The following is a 21,343-nucleotide window of genomic DNA, read 5'->3' on the forward strand; positions in this document are numbered from 1 at the left end:
CGTGGGCTGTTAGGCTTTTAAATGGGATATAATCTCTGTGAACTTATGCAGAATTGACTTGGGAGGCCGGTGTGTGGTGTAGTTGGTTCACATGGTGTGGTAGGATGGAGGGTTTGTTGTCACCGTGTTGGGGGGAGAGAGCACGGGGGGGAGGCTGAGCTAATCTCAATGTACCCATGTTGTACTTTGACAATAAAGGTTTATTTATTTATTATGAAATGTGGAGGTGACAGACTACTATAGGAAAGGCTGATTTTTGTCTTGTTGGTGTTACTCTTCACCAGGAAAGTAGGCCCTTTAGACTTGATCACACCAAAGACTAAGTTTGGAATTTTCCCTGAAGATCTACTGGGTTATTTGGGTGTGGTTTTAAGTCTGGAATAGGCAAATTATGGGGGCCTTGAATCAAATTGTAATTGTAGGGCTTTTCACTGAACACTGTACCTTTGGTTCTCCGAGAAGCTATAGGAAATGAAGCGTGAGAGTTCTGTTGGCAAAATGCAAAATGTAAATAGATTCCTGAATCCTTTTTGCTTGCTTTACCAACAATGGCCATAAGTATGTGTTCGTTGGAATTTGGATCACATGACTGGGAGAGAAGAGGGCTTAGATTGGAATACAGTAGTTAATAATTTTCTGAGTTTCGGCCCTATTGTCTCTTCCCTAAGGATGTAATAGGGAATTTTTCCTCTGCAGCCTCTAGCTAATTTCCAACTCTCTTCCATAAAGATGCAATACAGACTTTTTCTAGCTAACTTCAAACTCTCTTTCTGGCAGGGGACAGTCTGCCCACATTTGTATCAAAATTTGGTCCTGTTTGGGTTCAGAAAAGTACCACGTTGACTCCTTTCATTCTGCTACTGAAAATATGAAACCAAAAAATAAAATGCTGATTCATTTATTTAAAAGATTTTTTCCATCACATGAACAATTTTTTAAACAAAGTATATCTTATCAAAAGTATAAAATACTGTTTCTCCCTGCAAACTCTTACAGAATCCCTTTGATTTTACAATTGCTTGTCAAGAAAAAGCTGTATAATCTATACACAGTACTTGCTTTTAATTATGTACCAGGTACAATGCATGCCTCATTTTACCTCATCAAAAAAAGAAGAAAAAATTGCCCCCTCCCATGTAATATATTATGAAACTAAGCATTTAGTGCAAACTTGACCAATTACATCCTGAAATTAAATCACATGCAATTCAGGTGTAATTAAGCCGTAACAGGCAAACATTTATTATAAAATAAAATAAAAATGATGCTAAATGTTTTTAAACCAAATATTTTTACACTACACTATACCTCAGAAATGTACAACTTTTTTGTAACAATCAATCAGCAGTTAAATACTTCTGAAAATAAGATTTCTCCATTAAAATATATTTTCCTTTTTTCTTAGGTTATGTACAATTTTTAATTAATTCGTTACTGAAATAACTGTGACAAACACAAAACTTCGGTAAATAGAACCTTCCCCACACAAGTTTTCTGGCAAAATATTGAAGCATATTTCAACAACAACATTTTTATGGAAGTACCAATATTCTTTCTTTTGCAGTTCTGTTTAATGACATCTCTGTATATCCAGAGTATACTGGATAGGATATAGAATAATTGTTTTACATAATTTAAAATGAAACCATGCATTATCAGGTTCATTATGAATTAGTCCAACGATCAATTGCAATGCTGTCAATTTTACCAATACCTTACAGTACATTGTAAGAATGCAATTCATTGGCACTAATGCTGTGGTTATAAATCTAAAGACATAACCAGGAACAATGTTATATTAGAGACTTATTCTAAGGAAACATAGAAATATATGATATCCTGAAGGAGCCTCCAAGTATGTTGAGCTATAATTTTCAGCTATGGACCACACTGGATAAAATTGTTGAGTCCCAGTCTCAACTCATCTGATGGATGTAGTTTGAGGAACACTAAAACCTAATGTTATTTAGATGAATAATGGCCTGATGCTTAATGAAGGTAAAAAAAATCTGCCTTACTAGTTTTACATGAAAATAATATAGATCAGCTTGGGATGATTTATTGTGAGCTTTACCCTTTTATCAAAGACAGCAGAACCATTTTTGCCCAGTGGGATTGGTCTACCCCACTCGTGCTGGGGTCTAGGGCAGATCCCATCAGTCAATGAATTTCAGCTGGTGGGATCCAGATCTGTCATGGCCTCTGCGTTTTGGAACATCTTGCCACAGGAAATAAGATCTGCCCATTCTCTTTAAGCCGTTAGGAAAAGCCTTAAAACCTGGCTATGCTGGCTGGCAAGAGGTCCTGAAGGACCAGCTGGAGGCGGTTGATGCACCAACAGGAAAGCCAGCCCACCTCTCTCCTCCAAACTCATGTTTTTTTAGTTTGTTTTAATGTATGTAATTTTAATCTGCTAAGTGTCAGATATTTGTATATTTTATCTTACTGTAAGCCACTCAGAGTTGCCCTGAACTGCAAGATGGGTTGCAAGTAAATTTGATAATAATAGAAGACAGTAACAGCAAGTAAATCTTGCCTCTGCAAAGAAACTGAAGAAACAGTGGGTCACCTGGTTAGCTGCTGCAAGAAGTTCACACAGGCTGACTACAAACAACTTCATGACAAAGTAGCAACAAGGGTGCCTTTGACAATCTGCAAAAAGTGCTATTTGCTTGCTTGCTTGCCTGCGAGCAAGAACTGATGGGACCGTAAAAGAGAGGAAGTAATAGAAGTAAACTGAATTTCAATATTATCAAGGTGAAAGCTGTTAAAACACTAATTATGGCTTGGATTTTGGTTGTATAATTAAAATGAGAAATTTAGCACATAAACACAATGTAGGTCTCCCAAACGTGGCTAATATTTGGGAGGTTATTTTTAGTTTCAAAACTGCCACATCCCAGACATAACAACTGTCAGTAAGACAGACAAAAAAGTCTGGATAATGGATGTGGCAGTACCTGGACACAACAGAAAACAAGAGGAAGTTTGGGGAAGACAATAAAACACAAAGACCTGCAGATAGAAATAGAACGACTGTGACAGAAGAAAGCAGAAGCAGTTCCAGTAGCAATAGGCTCTTTGGGTGCGATCAAGGGGGGAAAAAATCTGGCGCACCACTTGAACAGCATTGACAAATTGCAAAAGGTAGCTTTACTCAGGACAGCTTACATCCTGCAACAATATCTTTATCACCCTCCAACATCCACATCTGCCTGCCCCAGGGATCCATGGGAAAGGAACAAGGGGGGGGGAGAGGAGGAAAAGCCAAATTCAGTTTAAGCATCTAGCTGACTGAGCAATGAACCATAATAATCAACTCTCTTCCATTTCTTTGTTAAAGAACTCATACACATCAGAAGAAAAAATGCATCAGACAGCTTGCACTTTACCACCTACTGACTAGTGAAAGAAAGCCTTTGGTATAATTTGAACTTGGCTACTTTTCATGTGGTGCTTGTGATCTGTAATTGGGCACAGACCTGATTTGAACACAGTAATTACCACATTTACAACAATTATCATTGGTGGCCATGGCTAGCAAAGCTTTGAAAGAGTAGAAATTTTAGGATTTGGCTGTGTAAGTGATTTTTTACAAAAATATCTTTTAAGACTATTAGATTATCAAATACTAAGATCTGGCTCTCATGAAAATGTCCATGACTGCAAACAGAATTATTTTATTCCGTCGCATAACAGTGAACTCTTTGTTCACTGATAAGTTATGCTAGAGAATTATATTAAAAACCGAACCCACTCCCTGATGTTGAAAGAGTTGCTTAGCTAAGATATTCCAGATTTGACCATGTTGACCCATGTGATCATTCTCAATCATAATTAAAGAGGAAGAGATGGGGAAAATTTTGATCGTTATTGGTTTAGCACAAGATTATCATAAAACACTACTCTGTGTATATTAAAACTAATATAACAAAATCAGGAAAAGGAAGAAACAACCATAATTACTGTACTGGATGAGATTAAATTTTGCAGCACGTTGTTGCTAAAAATAGCAACATAAAAACAAAATGGAAGGAAATCTGAATTTCAAAATAGTTATCAAAGTCAACATTAATTGTGGCTCTGCATTTTGGTTTTATAATTAAAATGAGAAGCTTAACATGTAAACATAACGTAGGTCTCCCAAACCTGTGTAATGTTATTCGGCTTAAGTTTCAAACCTGTGAGTCTATAAAAATCAATTTGGCAAGCATAAAAAGTACAATGTTCAATACATTTACACTAACCTCATCAACAAATTATACACTTGGCAGTTTTTAAACTCTTTGGCAATGACCAAAACCTGCATGGTTTCATCTAGGTTCAGCACACATTTTCATGATGATATATAATTCAGTTTACAAAAGTGAATGGAACTGCACCAAGGTCTGGGCGCATTCTGTACCAAATACATGTGCATTTTGGAGCCACTGAGATACATTAGCCACATAGAATTTATGATCAGAGACAAAGTGCAAAACTATTCTTTTCTATCTGGATGAATTTTAACAAATATATATAAGCAAATTTATCTGAAGAAGGGCCTTTCCCCCTCCTCTTCTTTATGTGAGAAAAAAATGGGACTTGCACCTTTTCAGGAAAACACTGCTGCGAAGCTAAAGGTAGCATACTGTACCTATACTTTCAAAGACAACTTTTTAGTAATTGACTTATTGTACAGATTGGCAATACTTCACTACATAAATCATTATGTTTTTTTAATTTTTGTATTCGATTTTTATTGTGTATTGCCCTGTTCACCGCCCTGAGTCCTTCGGGAGAAGGGCGGTATAGAAATCAAATTATTAAATTAAATTAAATTAAATTAATTTACATGCAATCCAGGAATCTTCTATGAAAAGGTGGTGAGTTTGCTTCAGCTATTCTGTCACTGTAAAATCAAAAGTCTAGCTACAATCTTCCAGATATTCCTTCATACACTGGCCCGGTTCCTTCTGAATCTCCTAAACTGAAAGCACTGAAGTATGTATTATGACTATGCAAACTCTTGAAAAGAAAAGAGTTTTATACAGAGTAGATTTGGTGATAATAAAAACTTTTACTTGGAGGAATGATCTAGTCCAGACATGTCAAACTCGCGACGTCACGTGACGTCGCACGACATATCGGAACTTTTTCCCATTGCCGGCAATGGGATGGGCGTGCTTTCTCCGTGATGCTCCGGCCCGTGGGCCAGCAGTTTGACACCCCTGATCTAGTCATTCCTTCTGCTTTCATGGTTGTTTCTTCCTTCCACATACAAGTAAAGCAGAACAGGACACATTGCCATCAATCTATCTGTGCTCAACCAAACAGAACATCCATTTAAATCTTGTTAGGAAAGACAATCAAGATCTCTTCAGAATTTTCATTTGGTGTCAAGGAAATCATTGAATTAGCTGGGTTACAGGCCCAAGCAGAAGGACCATATTAGTTTGCCCTGGTCCAAAATTGCCAGATACTAACAACAGGGTATCACTGACTTATTTTTGCTATCTCACAGTCCTATTGCAGGCTTTTTTGAAGCCAGAATTAACAGAGGTGAACAAAAGAAAGTATCCTGAGGAATAACATGATGTTTCTTTTAAAGTTTTAAGATATATGAACTTTTCAGAATATTTGATTCCAATATATTACACAAGATTCCTTTAGAAAACAACAATTCCCTTCCACTTTTTAAAAAAAGAAAAGAAAGGAAGAACATCACAAGACAGATGTGTTTAAATCCAATTCTGGATTTAAACGAATCTAGCTATAGAGTTTAAAATAAAAGGGAAGTAAGAAATATAGTCTGTTCACTGGAGGAAACTGATTTCCAACTGGCATCTGTAATGTTACAGATGTGGCTCATTTTGTCTACAGCTCAACCTCATCCTGAAGCAACTCTGATTCTTCTTCATCCAGTAAGAGGCTGGGGTTTATCACTTCAGCATTGTCAATTACTTCTCCCAGTTCCTTTACAACATCGCTGCCAAGGTCATCTCCCTGTTCAACTTGCTTTATTAAGTCTAAATGATCCAGGGGAATCAAGCTGTGCCTTGGTGATCCAGTAGTCCTTGCTATTGTAGCTGCCATTTCGGCTGCAACAGCAGCCTTCTGGGCTTTCTGCCTCTGTTGTTCTTCCTGCTGGCGGTGGGTCTTCATATGAGCATTGCGACTTTTGATTTTGAAAAACATCCTAATACAATATGAAAAGGAAGGAAGAAAAAGGAATCTGTATAAATTACAGAGGTATATTACATTTTCTCCATGAATTATGCTTCCTGTGCGGAAGAAGGGGCTGACTGTTCACTGCTGATCAGAGGTTACAGAGAATGACTTAATCAGGTGGCAGAGACACACGTTATTGAGATGTTACAGTTGCCATCAGCAAGAACACATGGGCCATCTTGTTCAACTTCAAAACACTTGTTCCATGTACATCCCTAATCAGAAGCTTGTAGTATTTCCCTGGGGATTTTGCAAGAATTTCAACTCACTTTTAAAAACCACATTCCTTCCCCCAATTAAACTATGGGAATTATTATTTGGGGGAACATACATACATACATTTAAAGTGAAAGGATGTGGTACTGGCATAAACAGGAAATTCCTGGCTAAGCATATACTCAGATACATTTTCTTAATTCTAATCCCTTTGCCCAAATAGGGAGATCCTACACAACTGAAGTCTGTGAGGCTAAAAACCTTCAAGAGCAAACTTCATTTCTATTTTATACCTTTAAAAACAATGCTAACGAGTTTTCTACTATATCACCCAATAATTCGGTAGGTCTGTAAACAAGTGTCTCTTGCTCAGCTTCCTTAAGTGATGCAATCAGCTAAAGATGCAGATCTCAGGTAAGGGAGCATAATCCTGAGCAATCCTGTGGTAGGCAGTAAATAAAAATTGTGGTTTGTAAATAGCATTGGCTGGATTGACATGTCACATTAAGCTAAAACAGAAAGAAACCACAGGATATACAGTACGAATTCCACCTCTCCCTCAAGCCAAAAGAGGGTTAAGGTTTGGTTTATGACATCTTAATACTGTCTAAATTGTACACGTTATATTTTACCACTCTATAATAGTGATTTGGAAAGTCTTCTGCATCCTGTTGCCCTCTGGATACTTCAGGAGTACAATTCCCAGAGTTCCCAGCAAGCATGACTGGGTACCACACTCATTAAGGCTACATTAGAATTACTCTTATTCATTAAGGCAACTTCCTTACTTTGTTGGGGAGTGATTTTCATCGAGTTTTCTACACAGAGCATCACAGATTCTAGTTTGTGTGTAGATAGCTTTACTTACTTGCCACATTCTTTACAGGGGAAAACTGTAGGCGGATCTGTCTCACCACTTGTTGTGCTATGAGCTGGGGAACTCTTGACAGAGCAGTAGTCATTCTGAGAATTCGACTTGTGTTTAGTGCCAGGGCCCCCACAGCGGGTTTTGACCACAGGATTTGTACCACCGTGAATACGTGCATGGCCATTCAGGGCTTGTCTGGAAGTGAAGACCTAGAGGGCAAATAAGTCAAAAATACATTTTCTGAATTAAAGTTTTTTTTAAAAAAAAGGTGTAACAATGATATTGAGTTCCTCAAATGGTATCTTGCCTGTTTTCTTAATCTGACTCTGCAAGATAATTTAAACATTTGTTCTGAACTTTTTATTTCTGACTGGCCAGTTATATGCAGGAAGACGGCTTCACCATGCATCCTCAGCACAGCTTTTGAACAGATGGTCATTTAGCTATCTTGGCTAACAGCTATGATCAAAACCACATGCCTACAGAGATCATCCATTCACATCTTCGTCAAGCCAAATGACCAACAATGTATTTACAATCACCCTTGGGCTTCAATAACATATTTGTGAAAATTTCTAAACTAATATCCATGACGGAAAATATCCAAGTTATACTTGACTTTTATTATTTGTAAGGTTAATCTCAGGCATAGGCTAGGCCAGGGGTCGGCAACCTCGGCTCTTTTATGACTCGTGGACTTCAACTCCCAGAATTCCTGAGCCAGCTATGCTAGCTCAGGAATTCTGGGAGTTGAAGTCCACGAGTCATAAAAGAGCCGAGGTTGCCAACCCCTGGGCTAGGCTAAACCAATCATAAGCGGCTTTTTTAGTCACTTGGAGCCACATTCAATTTTGGAGGAAAGAAGGAAGAACAGAGCAGTAGATGGGGATCATAAGCTAAGTAGGGAAGACTAGGGAATGGGCAGGTCCAGCTTTGGGGGATTTGGTGAGGATTGGTTTATTCTAATTTTGTTTTGTATCTCATTTTTCTTATTTGCAGCTCTATGTGAATAATAGTATAGGATGAATGTAACGATTTAAAATGTTTCTATTGCCAAACAGCAGAAGTGTCTCCTGCTGTTGAAATTTTGTTGTGTAGATAGATGAATTTTGGAGGACAGAAAAATGGAATTTAGAAGCCCTAAATACAGCCTAATTAAAGAGCAACAGAAACCTAGGAACCATATAGTTAAAGTACCATATTGGTTGAACATGAATTAATTTAAAACATTATTAAAAATAATTTTATTTCTCTTCTAGAACCAGTACAAGTTCTTTTCTTTGTTGAAAGTTATACATCACATTTTCCTAAGAGTTCAGAGTGGCTTATATAGGGATCTTCCTTTACTTTATTTCATACACCCCTCTGATAAAGGTTGGACCCTGTGTGTGACTGGCTCAAAGACTCCCAGTATGTTTCCTTGGGTGAGGGTGGACTTGCACCTAGCTCTCTTGTGTCCTACATCTGATATCTTAAGGCCTTTGCCACTCTAGGCATCAGGGTTAAGAGATTTTGCATCCAGTATCAATTACTGAAGGCGTATTGTGAAGTCACAGAACTGCACAGTCTAGCTGCCTCTGTATCCACACACTTCTGCATGTGTGTATTAACATATTAGTATGATTAGTTGCAGTCAACCAAATGTTTAGTCCGGATTTGGCAATTTTATCCATTTATCAAGCCTTTCCCAAGGACCCGGGATAGGCAGATGTTGTTGTTTCATGGCATTAAATTTTATCACTGCAGAATGTAAGCTGCTCCAAGAAAAGCTGCCTTATGTTAATTGACTGATGGTGATTTTTGTCAATGCCTACGGTGTTCGACTGGTACTCCAGATGTTTTGGGATTGCATCCAAGGCACCTATTACTATTTGTGCTATCCCTGTTTTCTTTAGCCACAGTTGATTCATTTCTATTTACAGGTCTGCACTGATGTATTAAAATTGCACTTACAGCACCACAGTCTGACATTTCACAGATAAAAGAGGTCGCAGGTAGCCCAAGGCTTTGCAGAGAGGGTGAGTTAAGGGGTGATGCAACAGCAATAGACGGTGGGTCAGGGGAATTCTGAATTTCTGGATCCTCTTCTTTTACAGATGCTTTTTCTTCCTCAGTTTGCTCTTCACCTTCCATTTCCTCGTCTTCACCACTTGTCTAAAATTCAAAGACATGCTAGGTGATAGTGGAATAACTGTATAAGAAACTCTGCCTATATAGGGAAATTTTAAAGGATTGAAGTAGCTCACATGTACCTACAGGTAATCTCGACTTACAGCAGTTTGTTTTAGCGACTGTTCAAAATTAAGTGACATGTGGCCACTTTTCACACTTATGACCTTTGTAGCATCCCCAAGGCCATGTGATCAAACTTCATATGCTTGGCAACTGACTCATATTTATGATGGTTGCCGTGTCCCAGGTTCATGTGATCCCCTTTTGCAACCTTCTGACAAGCTAAATCAATAGGGAAGCCAGATTCGCCGCCCTGAGTCTTCGGAGAAGGGCGGGATATAAATGGAATTAAAATAAAATAAATAAAATAAAAAGATTCATTTAACAATTGTGTTACTAACTTAGTAATTGCAGTGATTCACTTAACAAGTGTGGCAAGAAAAGTTATAAAATGGGGCAAAACTCACTTAACAACTGTCTTGTTTAGCAACATAAAATTTGGGCTCAGTTGTGGACCTGGAGTCAAGAACCACCTGTACTTTGTTTCAAGTCCAATAGTTAGATTAAATATTATTCATTACTAAATAAAGACAAATCTTCTCCAGCTCTGATTTTTTAAAATCTGTTTTGGAGGTGTGAGACAGGTTCCAAAACTATATTTAATTAGAGAGAAAATTAATTGACATCATTATTCCTTACAGAACGTATTATTCAGAATAATTACTTACTTAAGAGGTACTTTCAAGTTCCTCTTATTGCTCTAAAACTGTTCAATGTTATATAGAAAGGCAACTTCTCTGTACTGGAAGAATCAAGGTAAGCTGTTTTATAGGAAGTTCAATTTCTTATTCATATATTTTAATACTATTCCAATTGGCAATGGCTCTTAAATAGAATTATTTCATATCGGTTGCTCCCTGATTCTATAAAACTAGAGATTTCTTCTGGATATATAAGGCAGTCTATCATGCAAGTATGGCTCTCCCAAGAAAATGTTGGGAATTTAGAAACTAGAAGCAGTAACACTAATTTTTATACACAGAGAAGCTCTATCCAGGGGTGTCAAACTGCCAGCCCGCGGGCCGGACGCATCATCCGGAAGCTGCGCCCATCCTGTTGCCGGCAGTGGCAAAACCATCCCAATACATTGCGCAATGTCACGAGTTTGACATGTCTGCTCTATACTACTGTGGTGCTTGCTAAGAACTGCAACCAATATTTTAGAATAAAATAACCTACATTCCTGTAGCATGGACCAGGTTACAGCATATATATAACTGTCTTATTGAAATGCTTCTTCTCACAAGTGAGAGAAGTAATAATCAAATATATTAGTATCAATATATGGAGAACGCAATTTTATGTACTTCAAAACTAAAGGAAGTGAGGCTTACTGGGAATTCAGTTTTTACTTCTGCCTGCCGATTTCTGTGCCGTCGTCCTAAATGCATGATTTTCTTCCACGTATAATAGTATTCAACACACTGTGCGACTGTCTTAGACTTCACCTATAATCATACAATAATTCAGACTCTGCATCAACACATTATCAGCTAACGTACAACATTAATATGCAGCACACTCACTACAAAAAATTCTCAAGATATATTCATTAATACTGTATACTTTATCACAATATCAAAACTTTGAAGCAGTGCCAAAAATGTGAACTTGGTTTTGGATCTTACTAAGATGCGTGAGGGTTAAATCATTTTAAACTCGGGTGAATTCCTCTTTTGAAACAGATTAAGCTTTAAACTCTGACAGAGAGTAAATTGTTGAAAATCAAACAATGAACTTCAAAGATGAGCAGGTGACTAGAACCCAGTCTTCGCAATCTGATAATATATTTCACTCCAATTCATAGAAGTAATTTATGGTCAAATTGTCAGGTGTTTTAAAAATAAGAACAAATTCTTGCAGATGGGACCTCACCTAAGTTTAAGCATACAGACTTTCATTTATAAACCATGTCTGCTGGAATTAGTCTAATGCAGAGGTCCCCAACCTCTGGTCCATGGACTGGCACTGGTCCGTGGCATGCCAGCAATTGGGCCGCGCAAACAAGCAAAGCCGCATCCACGGGAAGCAGGCAGCATGCAAAACCATGCCCCCTCTGGTCCAAGGAAAAACCTTTCTCCATGGAAGTGGTCCCTGGTGCCCAAAAGGTTGGGGCCCGCTGTTCTAGCGGATAAATAAGTGGTATCCTGAAGATCAGAAATACCATGAAAACGAGAGAGGAACAGCTCACCATTTTCTGTACAAAAATGAAATCTTTGCCATATGTTGCCAGTGCTTTACTGAACAATTTTCTTTCAAATGGTGTCCACTGGTCTGAACCTGAAGTAAATGGAACAGGTGAGAAGCATTACATTTTTACTGTCAAATGAGTGACTTTCTTTCTCAGTGCTCAGCCAATAACACCTGCCCTGATAAAAGCTCCCATGTGGAACTGACAGGCTCTCTTTACAAACCTGTTTTAGAACTTACCGGCATAATGATAATTGGCTAGAGGATGTGATTTTCCTCTTTTTGGCTTCAAAAGAAGCAGCATCTCCAGAGCAGCCTGCAATATTAACAGAGACAAAGCAAACTAGGATTGTATCTGGTTTGCAATTATTAGAATTATACCTATTCTTTTAATAAGAGTTAATACATTTTCAATTTTCCAATGTACTTTGCCTGCGATACACTGCATTTTAAGACTGCAGAGCCCTTGCTGGACTCATTTATGCAGTGACTTCTTGTGATTCAGCGTCAGCCTGTGATACTGGCAGCTGAGTCTGATGATTCTGAAGAGGAGGAGGAGGAGAAGGAGGGGTTTGGAGAGCCTTTGGTGTCAGAGGGAGGCTCTGATGCACTGCAGGACTCTCAGCCTGGCCCCTCCCGTCATGCTCCTCATCAGACTCAGCCATGTGAGCACGAGGTATTGGACGTAGATGATTCACAGCTGGATCTATTCAGGGATGCTAGGAGCAGGAAGCAATCCAGCAGAGTAGAACAGAGAAAGGCAATGAGGCAACTCGGTGAGAGGAGGAGAAGGCAATGAGAAGCCACGCCTTGGGACTGCTGATAAAAGGGGAAGGTGTGGGAGGTGCTGGTTGCTGAAGGCAACCGTTTGAAGATCTTCTGCTAGAGTCCTGGTCTGTTATTCCTGTTTAACTCTTGTTTGAACTTTTGGTTTAACTCTTGTTTGAACTTTTTTATTTCTTTGTAAATAAATTTGGTTGGATTTTTTCCAGCCTGTTGACTATAAAAAGGGTTTGTCCCTGACATTCAAACAGGGCCGGTCGTAGGCTGGAACAGAACACTTGTTGACCTAGGTCAGGCATGTCAAACTCACGTCATGTGACGTCGTGTGACGTATCGCGACTTTTTCCCCATTGCCGGCAATGGGGTGGGCGCGGTTTTAGTATGATGCATTCAGCCTGCAGGCCAGCAGTTTGACATGCCTGACCTAGGTTGTTTTTTGCTTAAGTTGCAGTCCTATGAACAGCTGGAATGGAATGGAACTGGAATTTATTTCTGAGTGAACATAAAACACTAGATATTGTATTAGTTACTAGACATTTGCAGCCACAGACTTTTCTTAAAGAAAAACTGGATGTGGGTTTTTTAAATAAAGCACCCTATTAGAAATTGTTCAGAAGTTGCACTAAAGAAAGAAAAATCTCATTAATGGCAAGGGAGACTATTTCACAATTAGTTATTCAAACATTTTCTTTCTGTCCAATTACTTCACGAAATCTGTTACTATTTTTAACATGTTCTGTAACCTACCATAATATTCCCTTTAGCTTCAAAGAGAGAATGCAAACCATATTCTATGTTGGTTCCTCCACCAGTTAATATGCTCGAGCAGCACATATTTAAGAGATTGGTCACTGTAATAAGAAAACAAAATTAATTTTGTCAAACAATTCAGCTGCTGAATGCAGCAACATTAAGAAAAATGCATAAAGCCCATGTAAAGACTAATTCTAACAAGTATGAGTTCCTATTTTAATACAGCTGGGGCACAATAGGAGGTAGTTTATTTTAATTACTTGCTGAGATTTCTCCTCCTCCAGATGTGATTGTTTTTCTATTCTTTTGAAATTTTCCCTGTGGTAGTTTTTAGCTTGCTTTGTTGTTGGAGTGGGGGAGGTGCGTGAAGGACACTTTTCCATTGAACATCACTCTGAAGTTTACAGGTTGTCCATGCATTGCACTCTGAAAATGGGCACGGTTCCCTTTGAACGTTGCCCCCTGGATTTAACGTAAGCATGGAAAGCCAAAATATTCACACACTCCACTTAATCACCTCAAATGCAGAAATACACATCCTTGGAACAGCATTAATTGGCTTAAAAGGGGTAGATGAACATATGTGGAAAATATTACATTTTAAAAATAACAAAATCAGATAATGGTGAAATAGATCAAGTATCAAAGTAGCAGAAGACTGAACAGGATGTAAAAGATGTTATAAGTTCCTTGTTTACACCGGTGTTTCCCAACTTGCAGCAAAAGGCAATTAAGTAAAGGTAACATAAGGTTGGAAAGACACCCAGTTGGAAAAAAAATGGGGAGGTAGGGCAGCTAGTTTCAACTGTTGGCTGTCATGTAGGAGGCAGACAGAATGGTTCAGAATGGTTCCAGAAGATAGGACAGAAAATCCCAAAGGATTACAAGGAGGCAGATTTTGGCAAGAATCAGAAAATATTTCCTAATGGTTAGTGCAGTTATGACTGCAGTTATGACTGGGCAGCACAGGCATTTTGAATTTTAGATGGATGGAAAGATCAAGAACCAATCTGGGTTGGTCACCGGGACCAGAGGTTTAGTCTTCTGAGTTTTCAGACTTATGCTGGATATGAAACACATTCCTCATTGAAATTATGAAGTCTCCTTTGTTGGAGATGTTTCAACAGAAGATGAATGGTCATCTGTCAGGGATGTTCTGGTGTTGGATTTCTGCACTGAGGACTGATGATTCTCAGCTGCCTTCTTATATAGTATGATTTTAACATTAAGTACCAGTTTAAGAAAGCAATTAATTGTCACACTACAAATCAGTCAATGATAAACCAAAAGCCTGTTGTTTTCTCACACAGTTCTTAAAACAGGCTAAAGGGGGAAGTAACATTTTTGTGATTATACCACTTCAAGAGATCTGTAAGAGATCTGTTTTCTTTTTGTACTCTCTTTTTATTTATTCCTATTTATTTCTCTGTATGTATGAATATGTACACAACAGCATGTGTGAAAATGAGTGTTAATCCCCATCACAAAATATTGCAAGGGATGTAGATGTAAAGACTTCAAGAAAACTGTATAGAAATTATTCCACAAAACTTATTTCTTAATGAATAGAGTCTTTTGAAGAAAACAAATTTAGGGAGTACAAGGACAGCCCAATGAAGAATTTACACAAACAATGTAGGGTTCAATGTACAATGGAGATTTTTATGTTATATTATGTGTCAGGTCCAAGTATCCAAGGGTCTTTTCTGTTTGAGATGTATCTAACGGAAACTTGCTTCTAAAGCAAATGGATAAACCACTGTTTCTTGGTTCTCTTTCCTCCTCTGGTGTCTGACATTAACCTCCAGAAATTATGGGTGTAGAAGGAGATCAGAGTAAACTATTATCTTCTCCCATTCTTTAACAGTAGAATCTACTGAACATAGACTTGATTCAAGTCTGTTTTTTGCAGTGAAGTACCCAGAAAAGTACCAAGGAAATCTAAAAATCTAAATTTTTAAAACTAAGAGACAGCAATTCTGAAAACACTCATTTTTTAATTTCAAACTATGAGTTTGGATTAATCCCTATTAACTACCCAAAGTAATCTTGATGAGTCGGTGGAGGTATACATAAAACATAGCAAAGCAAAAATTCGCTCTTTTAGGTAGTATAAAAATATAGTACCTCTTTGTTCAAAAGTTTTGTCCTCCAGTTCTGGCCATGGTTTCCAAACTAAAGTTGCCTTGTGATCCTCCTTCTCCACCAATGCTATATCTTTAAGTTCAGGGATATTTGCCTGGAATCTTGAGCCAATGTTGATACACCTCAAAGAAATAAAAATATTTAAAGCATTAAAAATGGAAGTCTACTACAGAGTCTTCCTAAGTCTTTCTCCTCAGAGGAGCCTAAAGAGAATGACTTAGGAAGAAAATAATGGCAGGGAAAAAATATCACTTGTATAGCAAAAAACACATTAAGGCAGAAAGCAGAAGTGACAAAGATAAAACTAATGAAGCAGAAACTTCATATAAAGTGGTTTGTTTCCTTACAGAATCAAGCTGAATAGACGACACACTGTGTTCTTCATCAAAACCATCCAAAAAGAATCCAGGAAAACAGTCTGTCAAGGGCATCACCTTCTGATCGTGAATGAACAGTGTGACTTATTTGAAGGACCACCTTTTCCTGATTACATTTACCTGCCCCATTAAGTCTGGCAGGAGACACGTTGCAGGTCCCATGGGCAAAAAGAGTTCCATCTGCCAGGTCCTAAGAGATGAGGCTGTTTGCCATGGTATCTGCCCTCTAGAAAAACTAATTGCTATAGTGTCACAGTGGTTAAAATGCAGTATTGCAGGCTGACTCTGCCCACTGCCAAGAGTTCGATCCTGACAGGCTCAAGGTTGAGTCAGCCTTCCATCCTTCCGAGGTCAGTAAAATGAAGACCCAGGTTGAGCTCTCATTTCCCAATATGACACTGATGGCCAACATCTGAGGTCATACTTCATGGTTTAACTCAGGACTGCAGTTTTATAATACTTAAATATGCTGCTCTGAAAACCACTTAAAAGTGCTACCAATGTAACAAGTTGAGCATAAACAAAATAAGATAAGAAAGAGGTCTTGATGCACATGCAGGAATACCTGAAAGACTCACAGGAATGATTTATATCTCAAACGTTTTTTAAAAAGAAACACAGTCTCCCCCTCCCCAACCAAAAAAATTGTGTTGCATGGATATTGCATCTCTCTACAAAAGACTTACGGTTCAATATCAATAGTCTGTTCTCCGGGTCTTGGGGTCACAGGAACACTGTTTCCAGCAATACTATCTGCAAGAAGAACGATATTGTAATTTTCAGCAGGTTTCCTTTTTTGTCTTTGCTAACTAACCAGGTTTCTGAAGTCAGCCTTCTTTCTTTACAGAAAACAACATTATATCTAAATAAGGAATATTTCTCAACCTAATAATAGGTAAAGGTAAAGGTTCCCCCGCACATGCGTGCTAGTCGTTTCCAAATCTAGGGGCCGGTGCTCATCTCTGTTTCAAAGCCAAAGAGCCAGCGCTTGTCCGAGGACGTCTCCGTGGTCATGTGGCCAGCATGACTAGATGCCAAAGGCGCACGGAACACTGTTACCTTTCCACCGTAGTGGTCCCTGTTTTTCTACTTGCATTTTTACGTCCTTTCGGACTTCTAGGTTGGCAGAAGCTGGGACGAGTAACAGGCGCTCACTCTGTTACGTGGTACTCGACCCGCCAAACTGCTGACCATCTGATCGACAAGCTCAGCGTCCTAACCCACTGAGCCACCGTGTCCCAACCTAATAATAGAGCACCCATTTATATACCGTTGACCTTTCTGCACCGTTTTGAAAGAAGAGTCATCAGGTCAATAAGAAAACTGCTCTAATGAAGGTATTTGTCAATCAAATGCCCTCCAAATATGTGGAGTCAAGGCCTGGCTAGGGATGCTGTGACTTTTCCTCCCTAGCTGGAAAGGGTTGGGAGTTTGGAAGGTCACTCTGGAGAGCCAGTACCATTCCAAAAAGACTATCTTATTAAACAGACCAACAGATCACATAAAATCTACTTTTTACATTTAATTGTACCTTTATAAATGCATTCCACACTGTTCTGAAAACAATTACTAATGGGATCCTTGCATGGTATGCTACTTTGTAAGACTTTCTGCTTTTATACTCCCAAGACAATTATTCAAGACTGCAAGCAATTTTTTTGTATCTGTAGTGATGAATTTTTTTAAAAAAATGTTTCCATGTGGTGTAGCAATGCTGTCAAAGTTGCTAGTTTCAAGGACATGGTTCTTTGCATCAACAGATTCCAGTAAAAATGGAAAGTCCACGGTGTTGAAAAAGTAACTTAATTACCTACCATTCCATTTATGACCTTCACAGGTCTGTAAAGCAAAGCAAAGCTAAAGTAAGATTATAAGTACAGTCACAGTTTCACTAAGCAACCCCTTTCTTAATGACTAAATTGTGGTCACTAAACAAGGACTGCTATAACTGGAATTTCTGGGCCACATTTTAGAGATACAGGAAATAGCTCAAATCAGCATATGTTGATTCTCTGCATTTCTTCTTGAACCCATCTGAAACAAAGTAATTACATCTAGATGTGCAGGAACACATAAGAAGTACAAATGGAATAAATTTAAGCCAACATTATCATCATTCACGAGTGAATAAAACTGTTAGTTCTTATGTGAGCAACATCTATACTACAACATACTTACTAGATTGACAGAGGAGAATCCGGGGAGTGGGTGTCAGAGGTGTAAGGGGCAGCTGGGGATGAGATATACCATGAGAAGATATAATGACACTGCTGAAGAGTCCAGATCCTTGCCGTATGGGGCTAAGCATGGGAGGTGGTGTATAAGGTGGGGGATTATGAGTCCTGTCAATTAGATGGTCTCCTAAGACACGAGGAGAGCGCAGTTGGCTTTGGTACAGAGTAGCCCCTAAGAGAGATGCACTGAGATTGAAGGAGGGAGGTGGTATGAAGAGTGGTTCGGGTCTGTGACGGTATTTTTTCTTGTCTTGAAAAGATTTGATATTTTCTTCAGAGTTGGTGATGCTTTGGTGGTGCTTTCTATTGGGATCCTGAAAATGCAAAAGTTGTTATTGTAATAGTGAGTGTACTCAATCATACAATTTTTCAGCAAAACGTGAAAACGTGGAACAAACAACGGATCCTTCATGGTTCAACTTACAGGTGCTGTATTCTGACTTCAACAGAGCAATACATCTACTCTTGTTTTACTATTGGGAATCAGGCTTAAAGTGGAATTTGGGAATTAAACTAATTCCTCTCATGACAGTCTGCCAGCATTTTAAGATCCTTTGGAGAGGACTTTTTTTATGCCAGAACTGTAGTGAAGACCCGTGACGGGAACAAAGACCTTCAAGAATGGCTTTATCTTCATGATGGAACTTCCCTGACTCAGGAGACTAGACTGCCTAACTTTTAAATAGCCGTCCTTAAGTTGCTATTTAACTAAGGGGAGGCATTGATAGGAATGTAGCATTTATTTATTTTCACTGCTGCATTTTAATCCTGGCCCCTCCTTTTAATGAATCCACCGTGAAAACTTTTAATAATTTTGGATTAGAAATCTACATCCCGACCTAACTATGGATGCTTTAAGGCAATCTCTTTCTCTCAGACCCAACTAGCACATAAGATTACAAAGATAAAATAAGGAGTGATCCTACGTCTTAGCAGAAGGCAGCGTACAACAGTAGTAAATGAATAAAATATAATAATATTCCTCCCATCTTGTCCTAGTTTTTTCATGATATATTAAGAGAGTGATTTTTCAGTTGGTGAGACACATTCACTAAATTAAACTTAGCATGGACAGTGGTAAACCAGAGACCTTTCTGCTGACCTGGGATCCACTCTTTGGGTACATCAGCACAGCCTGAAAAATATAAAACTATTATTAAACTTGTACAGCTTCATCCCCTCGTTTTTTGTAATAAACTTTCATTATTAAAAGTAGTCAGGCCTTTCTTACTGATGCATGACTTCCTGTATTTACATTTATGTCACTTTTTAAAAATAAGTGCTGCAGATTTTGCTTCCTGTTTATTTTGTTAATAGACTGTAATTATTTTTACGGCTGCCCATAATTTTAGTTCTTGTGATATTGTATTTCATAAAGCTCTTTACGTATAAAAAAATTAAAACAACAAATTTACAGGGAGATTGGACAAAGGCACCATTTAATTTTCAAGAAATAATGATCAATCATTATTTAAGTGAAGTATGATCCAGAAAATCTGTTTAAAAGTTGTCCTACAATTTTAAAAGCAGTTGCATTAGGAAGTCAGATATTGGCCTAATGCAGGGGTCAGCAACCTGAAACAGTGAAAGAGCCACTCTGAACCGGTTCCCTCACAAAAGGAAAAACTGGGAGCCGCAAAAAATGTGTGCACATGCGCATACATGCGCACATGCGCAGAACAGGGTTTGACTGAAGAGTGGAGCCAAGGCGAGATATGCACCTACCCTGCATATTTGAATTGATTGGTTGAACTTTTTTAGTCCCACTTTTTTTTTGGACTGCACATGGCAGAGTACTGGGAGCCGCAGGAGACGGCTGAAAGAGCAACATGCGGCTCCGGAGCCACGGGTTGCAGACCTGTGGCCTAATGGAATCTAATACTGTGGAGTTGCTGCTTCTCAGATCATTCCCCATAACTGTCCTTTCCTGGAGTGGATGCTCAATTTTCTTAGGAAAGTAATGCAAAAGGACCTTCCCCTTGCAGGTTTCTTTCCAAACTACTGTCTGAAGCTGCTATTCAATTAAATAACAAAAAAGGAAACGGCCAATGCACTGGAGATCTGTTAAACACTCCCCAGGTTAAACACTTCTAGGAAGGGCAGAGATTTTAAAGACCATCGGCTGTCTGTTCCTAGTGTTTCAGACTGCACTTCCCCGTCGGTTTCCCAAAGAAATATGAAAAACAAAAGTGGTAGACAAGATCATGCATTATTATTTCTGCTTCTGTGAGATTATTTAATTGTTCCTCTAGATACAATAAAACTGTATTGCTTTCTAATCTAGAACAAGACTATGCTTAAAGCAGGATGAAATGAATGATGTAATTCTGGATAAACTTGGGTGATATCAGAACCAAGTCCATGCACAAGAGGGCCTTTACTAATAAAGATAAGCCCTTCATGGGCAATTACTAATATGAATTTTCCCAGAGTACCTAACTGGAAATTTTAAACTGGCAGCTGACTGGCATGGGAGATCCAAGGCAAAGGTCAGGGCTGCTTAAGTTTCACCATCTTCAGTAGCAAATGGTGGACTTGCATGCTACATGACACAAATTTTAAGCTTAAGACAGCAGACAGTTATAACTGTAATTTACTGAAGAAAAAGTGATGCTTATCTGAGGAAAAGAAAGCATTAGTCTCAAGCCTTTTACAATACTTATTCTCTGGAAACAATCTCTGGCAAAATGCACGGGCACAGGGGCATGCACACAAACACACAAGTAGACCAATTTCAAGAAGAAAACAAACTGGCTCTCAGCCAGCTGCAACAGTAAAATAAGCAAGCACAAAGAACATTAAAGATAACAAATCCCTTTGTTGTTTTCTATTGTGTTTGAAAAATTTGGACCATTATAGACAAATAATTAACACTGGCATTGAAATAACTGGAGAAGTCCTCAAGCATTGGTGCAACGCAAAGGGATTTATTAGGCTCCTATGGCACAGTTAGTGGCAAGAAGAGAACACTCACAGAAGAGGTACACGGGCTGATGGCATTAGGGGAATGTGCAGGAGAACAGGTCATCCTCACAAGGACAGGCATCTCATCATCTGAGACAGGCTTGTCTTTGACCAGGGCACAGCCATCTCTGGCCTGCTTGCTGGGCTCAGGCGACAGAACCTTTACAGGGACAGACACAGGCATGACGATAGGCGCAAAGCTATCCACTTCAGAGGGCAGCTGTTCCTGCTGGTGATGCTGTGGCAGGTTCTCCCCATCCTCCTGTACAGACAATTAAAGGCTTTCACCCACAACTTCAAACGCCTGGATGGATCACTAGAATACTTATAGGTAGCATGAACATTGGGGAATGTTAGGGCATTTTAAAAGA

The 21,343-nt window shown here is 38.7% G+C and overlaps 1 protein-coding gene across 9 annotated transcripts in view; it reads right to left on the bottom strand.

Annotated features, from left to right (window-relative positions):
• Positions 1 to 882: 882 nt before the first annotated feature.
• TRERF1 (transcriptional regulating factor 1) overlaps positions 883 to 21,343 on the bottom strand; it is an 89,894-nt gene continuing 69,433 nt past the window's right edge. For 4 of the 9 annotated variants that reach the window (XM_083378547.1, XM_083378546.1, XM_083378545.1 and 1 more), the window contains exons 5-16: positions 20,983 to 21,234; positions 19,099 to 19,143; positions 17,953 to 18,322; positions 16,461 to 16,527; positions 15,380 to 15,519; positions 13,247 to 13,350; positions 11,957 to 12,032; positions 11,718 to 11,806; positions 10,861 to 10,974; positions 9,248 to 9,448; positions 7,295 to 7,503; positions 883 to 6,178 (exon numbers count right to left, since the gene is read on the bottom strand). In XM_083378547.1, coding sequence (XP_083234673.1) covers positions 5,857 to 6,178; positions 7,295 to 7,503; positions 9,248 to 9,448; positions 10,861 to 10,974; positions 11,718 to 11,806; positions 11,957 to 12,032; positions 13,247 to 13,350; positions 15,380 to 15,519; positions 16,461 to 16,527; positions 17,953 to 18,322; positions 19,099 to 19,143; positions 20,983 to 21,234 — 1,989 coding nt within the window. In that variant the 3' untranslated portion in view covers positions 883 to 5,856. The remainder of the gene's footprint in view (positions 6,179 to 7,294; positions 7,504 to 9,247; positions 9,449 to 10,860; positions 10,975 to 11,717; positions 11,807 to 11,956; positions 12,033 to 13,246; positions 13,351 to 15,379; positions 15,520 to 16,460; positions 16,528 to 17,952; positions 18,323 to 19,098; positions 19,144 to 20,982; positions 21,235 to 21,343) is intronic. The other 5 variants (XM_083378549.1, XM_083378552.1, XM_083378551.1 and 2 more) reach the window with 5 other exon arrangements.

Source organism: Vipera ursinii (assembly GCF_947247035.1).
Source record: "Vipera ursinii genome assembly, chromosome: 1".
NCBI classification, from domain to species: domain Eukaryota; kingdom Metazoa; phylum Chordata; class Lepidosauria; order Squamata; family Viperidae; genus Vipera; species Vipera ursinii.